At 40.2% G+C, this 15,102-nt stretch overlaps 1 protein-coding gene across 2 annotated transcripts in view; it reads right to left on the bottom strand.

Annotated features, from left to right (window-relative positions):
* The window catches only part of LOC115459553 (coiled-coil domain-containing protein 93-like), a 227,635-nt gene that overhangs the window by 49,983 nt on the left and 162,550 nt on the right, over positions 1–15,102 (bottom strand). For both annotated transcript variants that reach the window (XM_030189365.1, XM_030189366.1), the window contains exons 16-18: positions 14,043–14,114; positions 5,811–5,882; positions 1,708–1,816 (exon numbers count right to left, since the gene is read on the bottom strand). In XM_030189365.1, coding sequence (XP_030045225.1) covers positions 1,708–1,816; positions 5,811–5,882; positions 14,043–14,114 — 253 coding nt within the window. The remainder of the gene's footprint in view (positions 1–1,707; positions 1,817–5,810; positions 5,883–14,042; positions 14,115–15,102) is intronic.

Below are 15,102 nucleotides of genomic sequence, written 5' to 3'. Positions count from 1 at the left end.
TGTGTACTTACTTCAGAGCCGATATAAAATGCCCCCCCCCTCCCCTTAAACACACTTACACAAAGATCGTGTAAAAGTACACAGGCTCTGTCACTGCACCTGCTTTTACATGTGCAACCCATGGGGTAATATTATGAGACCTTTCCCCTCAAATTCTATAAACGTCGACTAAAGTAGTGAGTGCAAATCAGCATGCGTAGCTGATTTGTGCAAGCAACCTAATTGTTTAACAAGCTAATTGGCGCTGATAATCGGCCAACCAGCAATTATCGGCACTAATTAAAATTTACACCGTAGCTTTCTCTAAGCGTATTCTGTAAAGTGGTCCATTCTAATGCGCGGATCACAAAAGGGGTTGTAACAATAGGAGAGGCTTGGGCAGGTTGCAGGTGGGCATTCCTGAAAATTACGCGCACTATTACCGAATATGCCCGATCCGTGCCTAAATAAGACATGAGCATTTACACCAGGTTTTAGTTGGCATAAATGGCTGCGCTAAATTTTAGTTGCGGGATGGCCACTGAGCATCTAATTATATAAATGAGAGGTGACCGACTCACCCACAAATGCGCAGTAGAGAGCAGCTGTTCTGCGCATGCACGGCACGTCACAGGTCTCTCCTGACGTCAGCTGATCATAACCGCAACACCTACTACTACTTATCATTTCTAAAGCGCTATACTAAACGTACGCAGTGCTGTACAGCGAACCTCCTCTCTCCCCTGCCCCCTTCCAGCCACCCATGTCCAGCAACCTTCCTCTCTCCCCTGCCCCCCCTCCAGCCACCCATGTCCAGCGACCCTCCTCTCCTCCTGCCCCCCCTCAGCAGAAGTCTCGTGAGGCCACCGCTGGAAGTCTCGGCAGCCCTTTTGAAGAGCGATCCGGCAGCGGGGGAGAGTCAGCGCCAGCAGTGGGCAGGCAGGCAAGACTGGGGATCTTTCCTGCCTGCCCTGAAGAATTCACTGGACAACCTGGGTGGCTGGAGGGGGGGGGGGGCAGGGGGAAGAGAGGAAAGTCGCTGGACATGGGTGGCTGAAGGGGGGACAGGGGAGAGAGGAGAGTCGTTGGACATGGGTGGCTGGATGGGGGGCAGGGGAGAGAGGAGAGTCGCTGGACATGGGTGGCTGGAGGGGGAGCAGGGGAGAGTCGTAGTATATAAAAGTGTACTGTAGACATCCACTCTCAGTTCTTGCTTTGGCTATTTCATTACATTTTTCACAACAAAAATGTCGCCCAATTTAACGGGCTTTACGGCTTGTATTCTATAAATCATGCCTAACTTTAAGTGAGATTTATAGAATAGCGCTAAGCACTGTTTTTTTTTCAGTGCCGATATTTTGGGGACCATATATACAATCTAGCCCTTTATGTGCAAAAAAAAAGGTTTACACATGAAAATGCCTTTATAAAATTACCCCCTGTATGTACACGTGTTATTTAATAACACATGTATGTACATTGTAATTCCTTCCCAACTACACCCTTGGGAACTACAAATCACAGGCTGCATAAAAGTACACAGAATCTTTCAGCACGCATACTTTCCACGCACACATTCACCCAAGCAATTTGATTAAGGTCCTTTTTTGTGTGTAAAATACGCTTTACATACAGCAAAAGCTTCATAAAATTGTCCCAATTATGTGATAAAGGTCCCTTTAGTTTGCCTTATCCTTTAGCAGTACATTCCTCTCTGAAAATGGATACCTTGACCATAGAGTTCAATAAATCTTTTCTGATACTGTGTTAATTCAGCTCGGCTGGGTACTTCATCAATCTTGCGCTGTAAAATAGCAGTTTCTCTATTCCTTCGAGCCTACGAGTGATAGGAAAAAAATGACTTTTTTTAGTCTGCATTAAATGGCTATCAATAATATTTATAAATAGCCTAGTATGTTATTACACACAAATCAAAACCTAAAAGTGCCCTTTTCATGTTTTCTTTTATAATTCATAGTAACTGTAAAGTGTTTTAAATACAAAACAAGTATTTTGTCCATAGAATTAATAAAGTTTCATAATGGGAACACACTCCTAGCTTTTTTTTTTTTTTGTTACTCTTGATGTACAATCTCTCTATACCTGTAGACTTCAACAGAAGGCTTTGGATGCTCTTCTTGATGCTTTGGAGTTGCGCCCCCGTCCGTATCGGGTGCTTTCTGAGTTTCTGTGTGATTTGACTTCTACTGCTCTTAAATTTAATCATTTTATTTTTGAGGACCCTGTTTCTACAAAAATCTGGCATTGTTATGGGAGCCTCTTTTGCCCCCACGGTTGCTAATATCTTCATGGGACATTTTTTTTTTGTTTCGTTACATTTGTACCCCGCGCTTTCCCACTCATGGCAGGCTCAATGTGGCTTACATGGGGCAATGGAGGGTTAAGTGACTTGCCCAGAGTCCCACTGGAAACATTCCATGTAGAGGTCGGCCCTTGCAGATCACCAATGTGGCCGCGCAGGCTTCTGCTTCTGTGAGTCTGACGTCCTGCACGTACGTGCAGGACGTCAGACTCACAGAAACAGAAGCCTGCGCAGCCTTTTACATGGAATGTTGCTAGTGGAATAGCAACATTCCATGTAGAATCTCCAATAGTAGCAACATTCCATGCAGAATCTCCAATAGTATCTATTTTATTTTTGTTACATTTGTACCCTGCGCTTTCCCACTCATGGCTGGCTCAATGCGGCTTACATGGGGCAATGGAAAGTTAAGTGACTTGCCCAGAGTCACAAGGAGCTGCCTGTGCCTGAAGTGGGAATCGAACTCAGTTCCTCAGTTCCCCAAGACCAAAGTCCACCACCCTAACCACTAGGCCACTCCTCCACTCCCATAATGAACATAAATGGGTTCATTCTGCAGATGGGTTTCAGCAGGTGAAATGCTGGCGCTGCTATATTGAGGATATTATCTTATTTTGATCAGGATCCATGGAAGAGTTGAAATTGTTTGTGGACATTTTGAATGCCTGTCACCCTACGGATTCATTCTGATTTTGTTGCCCGCGAGGAGCAGATTGCTTTTTTGGATGTGCTGGTTTAGGCGTACATCACAGGGTCCATCTACTAAATGTGTTCAGGAAGCAAACTGATAGCAACACCATACTGCAATATTCTAGTATGCAGCACCCTGTACAATTAAAGAATAGTTTGCCTTTTTCAAAGTTCCTCCATTTTTCGGAGGATCTGTTCTTCTACTGATGATTATGTTTTGGCATCTAGATAATGTTTAGCACAAAAACTGGTGGACAGGGGTATCCCTTGTGGGTGGTGAAGGCAGCTCAAAATTAATTACAGATCTTCTACTGCAAGATAGGGTGAGCCCAGCGGTGGATGTATCAACCTGTGTTTTTAAGTTTACTGGTATGTCTCATAAGATTGTTAAAACCATTAAAAAGCACTGAGCGGTTCTTCAGGTGCATGATTGTTTTTCTTCTTCACGTTGCCGCATGGCATATTGCCACAATAAAAACTTACGGGATTATTTATACCATTTGGGTGTGTGGACTGCATCCCCAACAAAATGCAGTGGCCATGGACCCTGTGGGCAATGCTCAGTTTGCACTATGATGATGACTACTTCTGTTTTTGTGCACCCTATTTTGGATCAGCAGTATTGTTTTTGCTTAAGTACCAAGTGTGCATCCTCTTGCATTGTTTAAAATGTAGAAACATGATGGCAGATAAGGGCCATATATAGCCCATCCAGTCTACCCATCCTCATTAACCACTAACTCCTCCTTTTCCAATGCCCATGTCCCAAATAATACGTGGGGAAGACTTCCAGACATTTAAAAACAAAACTCAGAGTGCAGATCACCCATTGCTACAGGGAACTTGGAGGCACTTCAAACATATTCAAACACACTTTGGAGGATTTTCCCAGTTCTGTTATTGACAGAATTGTTCTCAGTCTGAGACGTGGTAATTTGAAAAGGAAACCCAGATAGCGATAGCAGTTTTGGATTTACACGCTTCAGACTCTGGAACCTATGTGGTTAAATTCTCAGATTGAATGGAATGCCTTCTTTTGATGATGTCACTATGCTGGAGGACTTTCTACTTTTCCTGCTCAGTGTCTTGCAGTTTTCAGTATATAAACAGCTGGAGTTTTGCACTATGGTTTGTCTAAAAACTTCTTCACCTCTTGATGCAGCTTTGGCGAAATGAGGGGCGTCTTGTTGGTTTTTGGTTTTTTAACCTGGTGTCAGACTACATGAATGCATTCAAGATTTTCAGCTAAGTTATATTTGTTTGCTTTATATTATATTTTCACTTGTGTTTCAGACCATTCCTTCCCGTACCATTGTTTTTTCTTTTGCATTCACACTAGCTTTTAGTGACTCAAGTTTTTTTTTTATGCCATTTGGATTTTTTTCTCCACTTGTATTATATTTTTTGTAAGCGACAGGGAGTGTGCCTATGATAGTACCTGCTACAGTCCTTGTTGTTGAGACTATTAGCTTTGAGGTTATTTATTTATTTATTTGTTGCATTTGTATCCCACATTTTCCCACCTATTTGCAGGCTCAATGTGGCTTACAATTTTCCGTCATGACTTATGTCATTTCAGAATACATATACAATTGGTAATGTATATAGAACATGAATTCTAAATGAACAGTCAGGTAAAAAAGGGAAAATATACAATTAGTATCACATATTGAACATGGATTGCATATTAAAATTAAACAATATGATTTAGGGCGAACAAAATCCAACTGTTAAGTAAATGATGGTGAATTACAGTTCCAATTATAAGTCATTATGGTATATCTTATTAAAGAGATGTGTTTTCAATGCCTTATAGAAGTTAATTAGGTTACAAATTATTTTCAAGTCCAATGGTAGAGCATTCCACATTTGTGAACTCAAGTATGAAAAGCTGGATGCATGTATTAATCTATATTTTAGAAGTTTACAGCTGGGGAAGTGAAGATTTAGGAATGTGCGTGCCGATCTTTTAGCATTCCTGGGTGGTAGGTCAATAAGATCTAACATGTAGGTCGGAGCATCACCGTGAATTATTTTATGCACCAGAGTACATATTTTGAAAGTTATACGTTCTTATACTCTCTGACTTTTTCTTTTTTGTATGTATTTTTTGAGAGCTGGTTTTTACACTGTTTGTGCAGTGGTCACATGTTTGTCAGCAAGTTGAGCAGGGAATTTTGAATTATTTCGTAGTTTACCCTGTTCCCTCTGTGGATTATTGCATTTTTGAAACATTAGAACTGCCATACTGGGTCAGCTCAGTTACCTGTATCCAACAACGGTCAATCCAGGTCACAAAAACCTGGCAGGATCCCAAAGGTAACAAGATTCCATGCAGCTTACCCCTTACGGTAAGCAACATGGCACTCTGTTAGGACCGCTACTCTGAGGAAGGCTCCAAAACATTGGCCATGCTGTTGGCAGCGAGTCCGTCTGGAAAGTTAAGTGCTGCTTTATTTGATTACTTTGTTCATGAATGTAAGAAGATTATTAAGGTTTATCAATAAGAAGAATGGAACTGTTATATTTCATTTGAAAAATACTTGAAAATATTTGAAAACTGATAACGATTCAAAGCAACCTCCTGCTAAGCTGACAGCAGTTGAAAAGGAAAGTGTATATTTTTTTTTTTTTTGGGGGGGGGGGGGGGGGGTGTTCACTGATAAGTTCTGAGAATTGTGCTTGAAGAATAGTTTATTTGCTGGGTTTGCAGTCTTTTTACCCTCAGGGTTAGGCAGTGGCTTTTCCTAAATATTGGATATTTTGTTTTGTAGCTCTGATTCAGTACATCTAAATGTTATAATTATTGGATACTCACCAGCAAGAGTCGGATTTTTTGAAGTTTTTCTCTCTCTATCTTATACTGTTGGTTTATAATCTCGGTGTGTTCCTATAATTTGGAAAATAGAAAATTGTTCAACAATAATATTCATTTCTGTTACAGATTGGGCTAGATCCTGTCTCTCCCTTCCTTTTGTAAGTCAAAAAGGGTCAATCTAATGGCATTCATAGTAAAACTGTTAATCTATTTTCCAATAGAAAATAACCACTGGAAGTGTTAAGAAAATCTATATGCTACTCATTTACTTGTAGTAAGTCTAAATTCATCAACCTTATTGAATTAAATCATCACTGGTATACATTTAACAAAAAACACACAATTAACAAAAGATATGATGGTTCTCAATTTAACTACAGTTCATTCCCACCACCTCAATTCTTCACCACCACACTTCTTCCATCAATAGCTTAATACATATCCAATCTTCCTTTTTCTTTTTCTTTGTGACCTCAGTTGTGCACACCGCCAAGAATCAATAATGGCGATAGAACCTGCACATAATTCTTCACTGGTTCACATTTTTCACCTTACTACTACTATTTAGCATTTCTATAGCGCTACAAGGCATACACAGCGCTGCACAAACATAGAAGAAAGACAGTGCCTGCTCAAAGAGCTTACAATCCTTATTTCTATACATTTACTCCTTTATTTATTTTATATCTTATTTACGTAAATTATCAAATTCTCAATTTAAATCAGTAGTTGGAACAGCAATGTGGTGCAGCTATGTCTAAAACTAAGAGAACGACAAATAATCCCACATATATATGTATATATTAAATAGTTCTCAAATAGAAAATTTTTTGTAGACCATCAGATGATGGCATGCAAAGCACAGATTCTGACCAACACACCTGAAACTCCACATCAGTCCATTTTTCAAATGTTCACATTTCAAGTCATTCAGTCACACAAAATGTATCACAAAGGTTTTTTCTTAATTGACAGGATGAAGTTAGAATCCAAAGTGATGAACAGGATTAGGAATTGGTAGAGTGACAGATGCCAGAGGGTGGTGGTTAATGGTATTCACTCGGAGGAAGGAAAGGTGAGTAGTGGAGTGCCTCAAGGATCGGTGCTCGGGCAGATTCTATTCAATATATATGTAAGCAACATTGCCGCTTGCCTTTTTGCGGATGACACCAAGATTTGTAACAGAGTGGACACCCAGGGTGAAGTGGAAAACATGAAAAAGGATCTGCAAAAGTTAGAAGAATGGTCTACTGTTTGGCAATCAAAATTCAATGCAAAGAAATGCAAAGTGATACAGTTAGGGAGTAAAAATCCATGGGAGACGTATGTGTTAGGCGGCGACAGGCTGATATGCACAGACATGGAGATGTATCTTGGGGTGATATTAGAACATAAGAGTAGTCGTACTGGGTCAGACCAATGGTCCATCTAGCCCAGTATCCTGTTTTCTAAACAGTGGCCAACTCAGGTCAGAAGTACCTGGCAGAACCCTAATTGAGGCAAATCCCATTGCAAGCAGTTGCTTCCCATGTCTGTCTCAATAGCAGACTATGGACTTTACCTCCAGGAATTTCTCCAAACCTTTTTTTTAATCCCAGATACACTAACCGCTGTTAGCGCATCCTCCAGCAGAGAGTTCCACAGCTTAACTATTCGTTGAGTGAAAAAATATTTACTCCTATTTGTTTTAAATGTATTTCCATGTAACTTCCTTGAGAGTTCCCTAGTCTTTATACTTTTGGAACGAGTAAAAAATGTATTTACTTCTACTCATTCTACACCACTCAGGATTTTGTAGACCTCAATCATATCTCCTCTCATCCGTCTCTTTTCCAAGCCGAAGAGCCCTAACTTCTTTAGCCTTTCCTTATACAAGAGGAGTTCCATCTCCTTTATCATTTTGGTCGCTCTTCTTTGAACCTTTTCTAATTCCACTGTATCTTTTTTGAGATACAGCAACCAGAACTGAACGCAATACTCAAGGTACGGTCGCATCATGGAGCAATACAAAGGCATTATAGTTTTAGTCACCATCCCTTTCCTAATAATTCCTAGCATCCTGTTTGCTTTTTTGGCTGCCGCCGCACACTGAGCAGAAGATCTCAACATATTGTCTACAATGACACCCAGATCTTTTTCTTGAGTGCTGACCACTAGGGTGGACTCTAGCATCAGGTAGCTACGAGTCAGATTTTTCTCTCCAATGTACATCACCTTGCATTTGTCCACATTAATTTTCATCTGCCATTTGGATGACCAGTCTTCCAATTTCCTAAGGTCTTCCTGCAATATTTCACAGTCTGTACATGTTTTAACAACCTTGAATAGTTTTTTGTATCATCTGCAAATTTAATCACCTCACTCGTTGTTCCGATTTGTATATCATTTATAAATACATTAAATAGCACCGGTCCCAGTACAGATCCCTGCGGCACTCCACTGTTCACCCTCCTCCATTGAGAGAAATGACCATTTAACCCTATCCTCTGTTTTCTGTCCAATAACCAATTCCTAATCCACACCAGAACCTTGCCTGCTAACCCATGACTCTTTTTCTCAGGAGTCTCTCATAAGGAACTTTATCAAAAGCTTTCAGAAAATCTAGATACATTATGAGGGGCATTTTTGAAAGAAACGTCTAAGTCGGAATTTGGACGTTTTACAAAAATGTCCAAATTCGGAGAAGGGGAGAAGGTCATTTTCAAAAAAAGATGGACGTAACATCTTTCATTTTGAAAATACCAAGGACGTCCTGTGATTTGGATGTCTTTGTGATTTGGACGTCCTTTTTTGGCAGACAAAAAAAAACAACACTGGGCCTTCGAGACAGAGACAACAGGAGTATTTTATTAATAAAGGATCCGACAAGGCTAAATACAGGAGTTTCTACCTATATTGCGTCTGTCATTTCTGTGAGACACGCTCAGCTTTAGGATTGTTTCTGTCCAAATTCGGAGGTATTGGATACATATACATTTTATTCTATTTACATTCAAACCCTGACCCCTGAGGCAGGCGTTGCTTAACGCCGAAACACGGCCTGTGTCGGGTCCATTATTAATAAAACACTCCTGTTGTCTCAGTCTTGAAGGCCCAGTGTTGCTTTTTTTGTCTGTGTAATTTCAATGTATGCTGGTTACCCTCTCTGTTTGGCTTGGACGTCCTTTTTTGGGCCATTTTCAAACAAAACATGTCCAAAACAGAGGAGGAGTGGCTTAATGGTTAGTGCAGCGGGCTTTGATCCTGGAAACATGAGTTCAATTCCCACTGCTGCTCCTTGTTACTTTGGGCAAGTCAAATACAGAAAGGGCATTTTTTGATATGACATCTAAGTCTGAATTTGGACGTTTTTTTTTGTAAAGCGTCCAAAATCAGAACAGGAAAGGCCATTTTCTTAAAAAAAAAAAGTCTATCTTTTTCTTCTGAAAGTGCTGTTTGGAAAAATGTTTTGTGATTTGGGGGAGTAAGGGGAGGTGATCCCCGAGTCCCTCCAGTGGTCATCTGGTCATTTGGGGCACCTCGTGTGGAGTAGAGGAACAACCTAGTGGTTAGTGCAGCAGACTTTGATTCCCACTGCAGCTATTTGTTATAAAAACAGATGTAGCTCAAAACATCTACGTTTTAGTCTTGGACGTCTTTGTTTTGTTCCATTATTGCTGAAAGACGTCCATGTCTTAGGAACACCCAAGTCCCGCCTTGAGCATGCCCCCTTGAGATTTGGACGTCCTTCTGATGGACTTCAGAAAATGACGTCCAAAAAGAAGTTTTGATAATACTGATTTGGACGTTTCTGTGAGCTAAACATCCAAATGCTAACTTATGTCACTTTTTGGACATCTATCTCTTTTGAAAATGAGCCTGTATATCAGCTCACCTTCGTCCACATGTTTATTCACACTTTCAAAGAAATGAAGTAAATTGGTGAGGCAAGACTTTCCTCAGTTGAACCCATACTATGTTCCATTAAACCATGTTTGTCTACGTGTTCTTTAATTTTATTCTTTATAATAGTTTCCACTATTTTGCCTGACACCGACGATAGGCTTACTGGTCTATAATTCTCGATCACCTCTAAAACCCTTTTTAAAAATTGCCGTCACATTGGTCACCCTCCAATCTTCAGGCACTATGGACGATTTTAATGACAGGTTACATATTACTAACAGCAGGTCAACAATTTCATGCTTGAGTTCTTTGAGTACCCTTGGATGTATGCCATCTGGTCCAGGTGATTTACTACTCTTTAGTTTGTCAATTTGGCTCAGTACATCTTCCAGGTTCACTGAGATTTTTTTCAGTTACTGCGCATCATCACCCTAGAAAACTATTTCTGCTACAGGCAGATCTCTTACATCTTCTTCCGTAAAGACAGAAGCAAAGAATTCATTCAGTTTCTCCGCTATGGCATTGTCCTCCCTGAGCATCCCTTTTGCTCCTTCGTGATCTAATGGTCCCACGGATTCCCTCACAGACTCTCTGCTTCTAATGTACCTGAAAAAGTTGTTACTCTGAGTATTAGCCTCTGCAGCAAGTTTCTCTTCATATTCTCTTTTAGTCTTCTTTATTAATGCTTTGCATCTGACTTGCCAGTGCTTATGTTACTTCTTATTTTCTTCACTTTGGTTCTTTTTCCATTCTTTGAAGGACAATCTTTTACTTCATCTTTTAACCATGCTGGCTAATGTTTTTCTTTCTTTTTTCCATCTTTGCAAACTTTGCAAATATGTGGAATGCATCTGGACTGGGCTTCCAAGTTATTTTTGAATAACGTCCACATCTGATTTAGTGTCCTAACCTTAGCAACTGATCCTTTTAGTTTCTTTTTAACCATTTTCCTCATTTTATTCTAGCTGCCCTTTTGAAAATGAAATGCAGCTACAGTAGATTTCCTTTATGACAAAACAGTGGCCATAGCCAGAAGGATGCTAGGTTATAGAGAGAGAGGTGTAACCAGCAGAAGAATGGAGGTATACAAGTCATTGGTGAGGCCACACCCGGAGTACTGTGTTTAGTTTTGGAGGCCATATCTTGCTAAAGATGTAAGATGACTTGAAGCGGTCCAGAGGAAGTGACAACAATGATATGGGGCCTGAACTAACAGACATATGAGAAGAGACTGGAAGACCTGAATATGTATAACCTAGAGGAGAGGAGGGATGGGGAGATATGATACAGACATTTAAATACATAAAGATATTAATACAAAAACAAATATTTTCCAGAGAAGGGAAAATGGTAGAACTAGGCCATAGCCTGAAGACTGCTAGGCTGTATAGAGAGAGGTGTGACCAGCAGAAGAAAGGAGGTGTTGATGCCCCTGTACAAGTTGTTGGTGAGGCCCCACCTGGAGTATTGTGTTTAGTTTTGGAGGCCTTAACTTGCTAAGGATGTAAAAAGAATTGAAGCGGTGCAAAGAAAAGCTACACAAATGGTATGGGATTTGCGTTACAAGATGTATGAGGAAAGACTTGATGACCTGAACATGTATACCCTGGAGGAAAGGAGAAACAGGGGTGATATGATACAGACTTTCAAATATTTGAAAGGTATTAATCTGCAAACGAACCTTTCCAGAGATGGGAAAGGCGGTAGAACGAGAGGACATGAAATGAGATTGAAGGGGGGCAGACTCAAGCAAAATGTCAGGAAGTATTTTTTCACGGAGAGAGTGGTGGATACTTGGAGTGCCCTACCGTGGGAGGTGGTGGAGATGAAAACGGTAACGGAATTCAAAAATGCGTGGGATAAACATAAAGGAATCCTGTTCAGAAGGAATGGATCCTCAGAAGCTTAGTGGAGATTGAGTGGCAGCACCGGTGGAGGGAGGCAGGGCCATTGGTTGGGAGGCGGGGCTAGTGCTGGGCAGACTTCTACGGTCTGTGCCCTGAAAATGGCAGATACAAATCAAGGTCAGGTATACACATAAAGTAGCACATATTAGTTTATCTTGTTGGGCAGGCTGGATGGACCATACGGGTCTTTCTCTGCCGTCATCTACTATGTTACTATGTAGAGGACATGAATTGAGGTTGTGGGGTTGCAGATTTAGGAGTAATGTCAGAAATGTATTTTTCATGGAGAGGGTGGTCGATACCTGGAATGCCCTCCCGAGGGAGGAGGTGGAAAAAACTGTGGCAGAATTGAAAAAGGCGTGAAATGAACACAGAGGATCTCTAATTAGAAAATAAATGGTATAAAAACAAAACTTAAAGGGTTGCATATGTGTTTGCATGTCAAGTGGTGCTGAGATGGCAACACTGGCTGTATCAACTAAGGCTTGTGCTGGGCTGGCTTGTACAGTCTGAGTCCCGCATATAGCGATCTGGTTTAGGATGGGCTGAAGACAGCTTAGACGGAAACTCTAGTAATTTGGAGCGCGAGGACCATGCTGGGCAGACTTTTATGGTTTGTGTCCTGCAAATGATGAGATTGAGCCAGGTGGACTCCCACGGTCTATGTCCCAGAAACACCAAAGAAAGACAATGATAATATCACATTCATTGTTGATTTAATCTTGAATTGATAATGAATGTGACTGTTGGGCAGACTGGATGGACCATTCAGATCTTTATCTGCAGTCACTTACTACATTACTATATCCCCAAATATTTTATATCCAATGAAATTCAATAATTGTGGAGAGAAAGCGGTCTATGAAATGACTGGACAATTAATGAATTTCTGTGGATATAAGTACTATTTATTTTGGGATATGTACTACAAATTGAGAAGACAACTTTGTGATAAATTTGATGTGATTGAATGACTTCTGAAAATTTGAAAATTCACTGATGAGGAGTTTCTTATAAATTAAACATTTTGTAATATGCTTTGTAGTCATCATATGGACTTTGGTCCTGGGGAACTGGGTTCGATTCCCACTGAAGGCACAGGCAGCTCCTTGTGACTCTGGGCAAGTCACTTAACCCTCCATTGCCCCAGGTACAAATAAGTACATGTATATAATATGTAAGCCGCATTGAACCTGCTATGAGTGGGAAAGCGTGAGGTACAAATGTAAGAAAAATAAAAAAATAAAATATAATTATATAGCTGGAATTAAACTACTGAAAAATGTTTTAAATTCTGTGTGTATGTGTGTGTGTGTGTGTGTGTGGGGGGGGGGGGGGTTCTCAATTTAAAACATTTTTCATTAATAAATGAAATTCACTTGGAAGAAAGGAAGGTCAAGTAGTGGGCTTCAGCATTCAGTTCTGGGACTGATTCTGCAATATTTTTTGTAAGCAATATTGCCATAGGGTTACAAGAATCTTTTCAAGTGATATGAACATCTGCAACATGATGAACACCCCTAAGAGTAGGCAAAAGAAGAAGTGAAATTAGAAAAACTGGAAGACTGGCCTAATGCTTGGCAGATAAACTTTAATGTGAGGAACTGTAGAATAATGCGTTTTGGTCCAGAAATCCAAGGAAGCTGTATGTGATAGTAGGAGAGAGTGATGTGCATGGACCAGGAGAGAGACCTTGGCGTGATGGTGTCCAAGAATCTCATGGTAGTGAGCCACTGTTATAAGGGATAAGGCATTGGTCAAAATCAGTTAAAAAAAATCAGCAGAGGTCTTTCAAGACGCTCCTCCTTTGATTATGGATGAAACTGAGTGCCAGATCGTTTGATGTTATATAGATTCCTTCTTGCACATACTCAGGCACAGTTTTGAAAGCTATTCAGAAAATTCTCCAGCTTATATGATACAGGCCATGTGGCCAACATGTTTGTTTCCTATTAAGTTTTCTATACAGAGAACACAAAGCTCCAGAAACCTTTATGTTTTAATAAATCTAAATCAAGTAAAATGAAATAATCCTCTTCTGTTGCAAAGGTGCTTCCTTTCCACTGATTTGAAAATGGAACATTTCCAATTTTATCATTTTAATATTAGACAGGACTGTACAATTATTCTCAAAGGCAAGGAACTTAAACTAATTTCATACTTCTTTCTATTCTACACATGTTTCAAACGTCCATGCTATTTCTTAAAATATATTTTATTCCTGGCTATGTGCCTATTTTAATTTAGAAAACATCAATCAACTGCACTATCAAACCAAAGATCTCCCTCCTAGAGGCAGCATGGGTTGCTGGAGGCTTTCAAAGTCAAATGCAGAATTCTGTTACTCTAATGTCACACCAATTCTACTTTAAAACAGAGCTGATTTATAATCATTTGGATTGTACAGCATGTATGCAATACAGAACATTTTGTCTTTCACCTTTTTTTCTCCTTGCTCATCAGCGTCAGTCTTCAAACTTTCAATATTTTGCTGGAGGCGTGCCATTTCTTCCTACAATAGTAATATAAATCACCATGAAAACTAATTCACTTTTTTTTATATCTGAAATTATTTATTTACACAGGTATTTCCCTTATTTATATCAATAAAACAGCAGCCAAGTTTCAGTCTTAATAGATTATCAATAGAAATCAAACAAAATAAAACATGGAAAAGAAAATAAGATGATACCTTTTTTATTGGACATAACTTCATACATTTCTTGATTAGCTTTCGAAGGTTGCCCTTCTTCGTCAGATCGGAAATAAGCAAATGTGCTAGCTGATAGTGTATATAAGTGAAAACATTCAAGCATTACTATGACAGTCTGACAGGGTGGGAGGATGGGGGTGAGTGGGAGGTATGCATGGGGACATCAAAGCATATCATTGATATTCTAACAGGATGGGTGTGGATAGGTGAGGGGTGGGGTGATCAACAGAGACATACAGCTTTATGGTTTATAATGGGCTAAGAACCCCAGATCCTGGGGTTTTCCACCTGTTTTATATCATCCACTGATCTATTTCTATGATAATAAACCCATCAGTTTATTAGTTCTGATGTCTTGGACTGACTAAAATTCCTGGTGGTTTGTGGTTTGGGTCTGTGAGTACTTGGGAGTGTGGTCCCAGTGTCCTAGAAATCACCGTGGAACAACTTGAGAGTGGGATACTCAATCAGAGGAAAGTGGGTGCTAGTGTAGAGCATGTGTACAGGTGCAGGCAGGCCTGAGCAGTGCTGGGGACAGACCCTCCAGGTGACCACAGGGATAACCCCAGGCGGGTGGTAGGCATTTTGTGACAGTAAGGGGCAAGCCACCTGTCTTTTTTGGAACTAGAAAGATATCTTAAGCAGAAACCTTGACTTCTCTCCTGTGGCAGAACATGTGCAATGGCTTTGGCCTGAAATAGAAGGTGGACTACCTCCTGCAATAGTTATGATGATCTGCCAAGCTGAGCCATCTACAACCAGGGCAGAAATGAATGCTAAAACTGGG

This window comes from Microcaecilia unicolor, unplaced genomic scaffold, assembly GCF_901765095.1.
Source record: "Microcaecilia unicolor unplaced genomic scaffold, aMicUni1.1, whole genome shotgun sequence".
Taxonomy (NCBI): Eukaryota; Metazoa; Chordata; class Amphibia; order Gymnophiona; family Siphonopidae; genus Microcaecilia; species Microcaecilia unicolor.
This window is presented reverse-complemented; position numbering and strand designations above follow the sequence as displayed.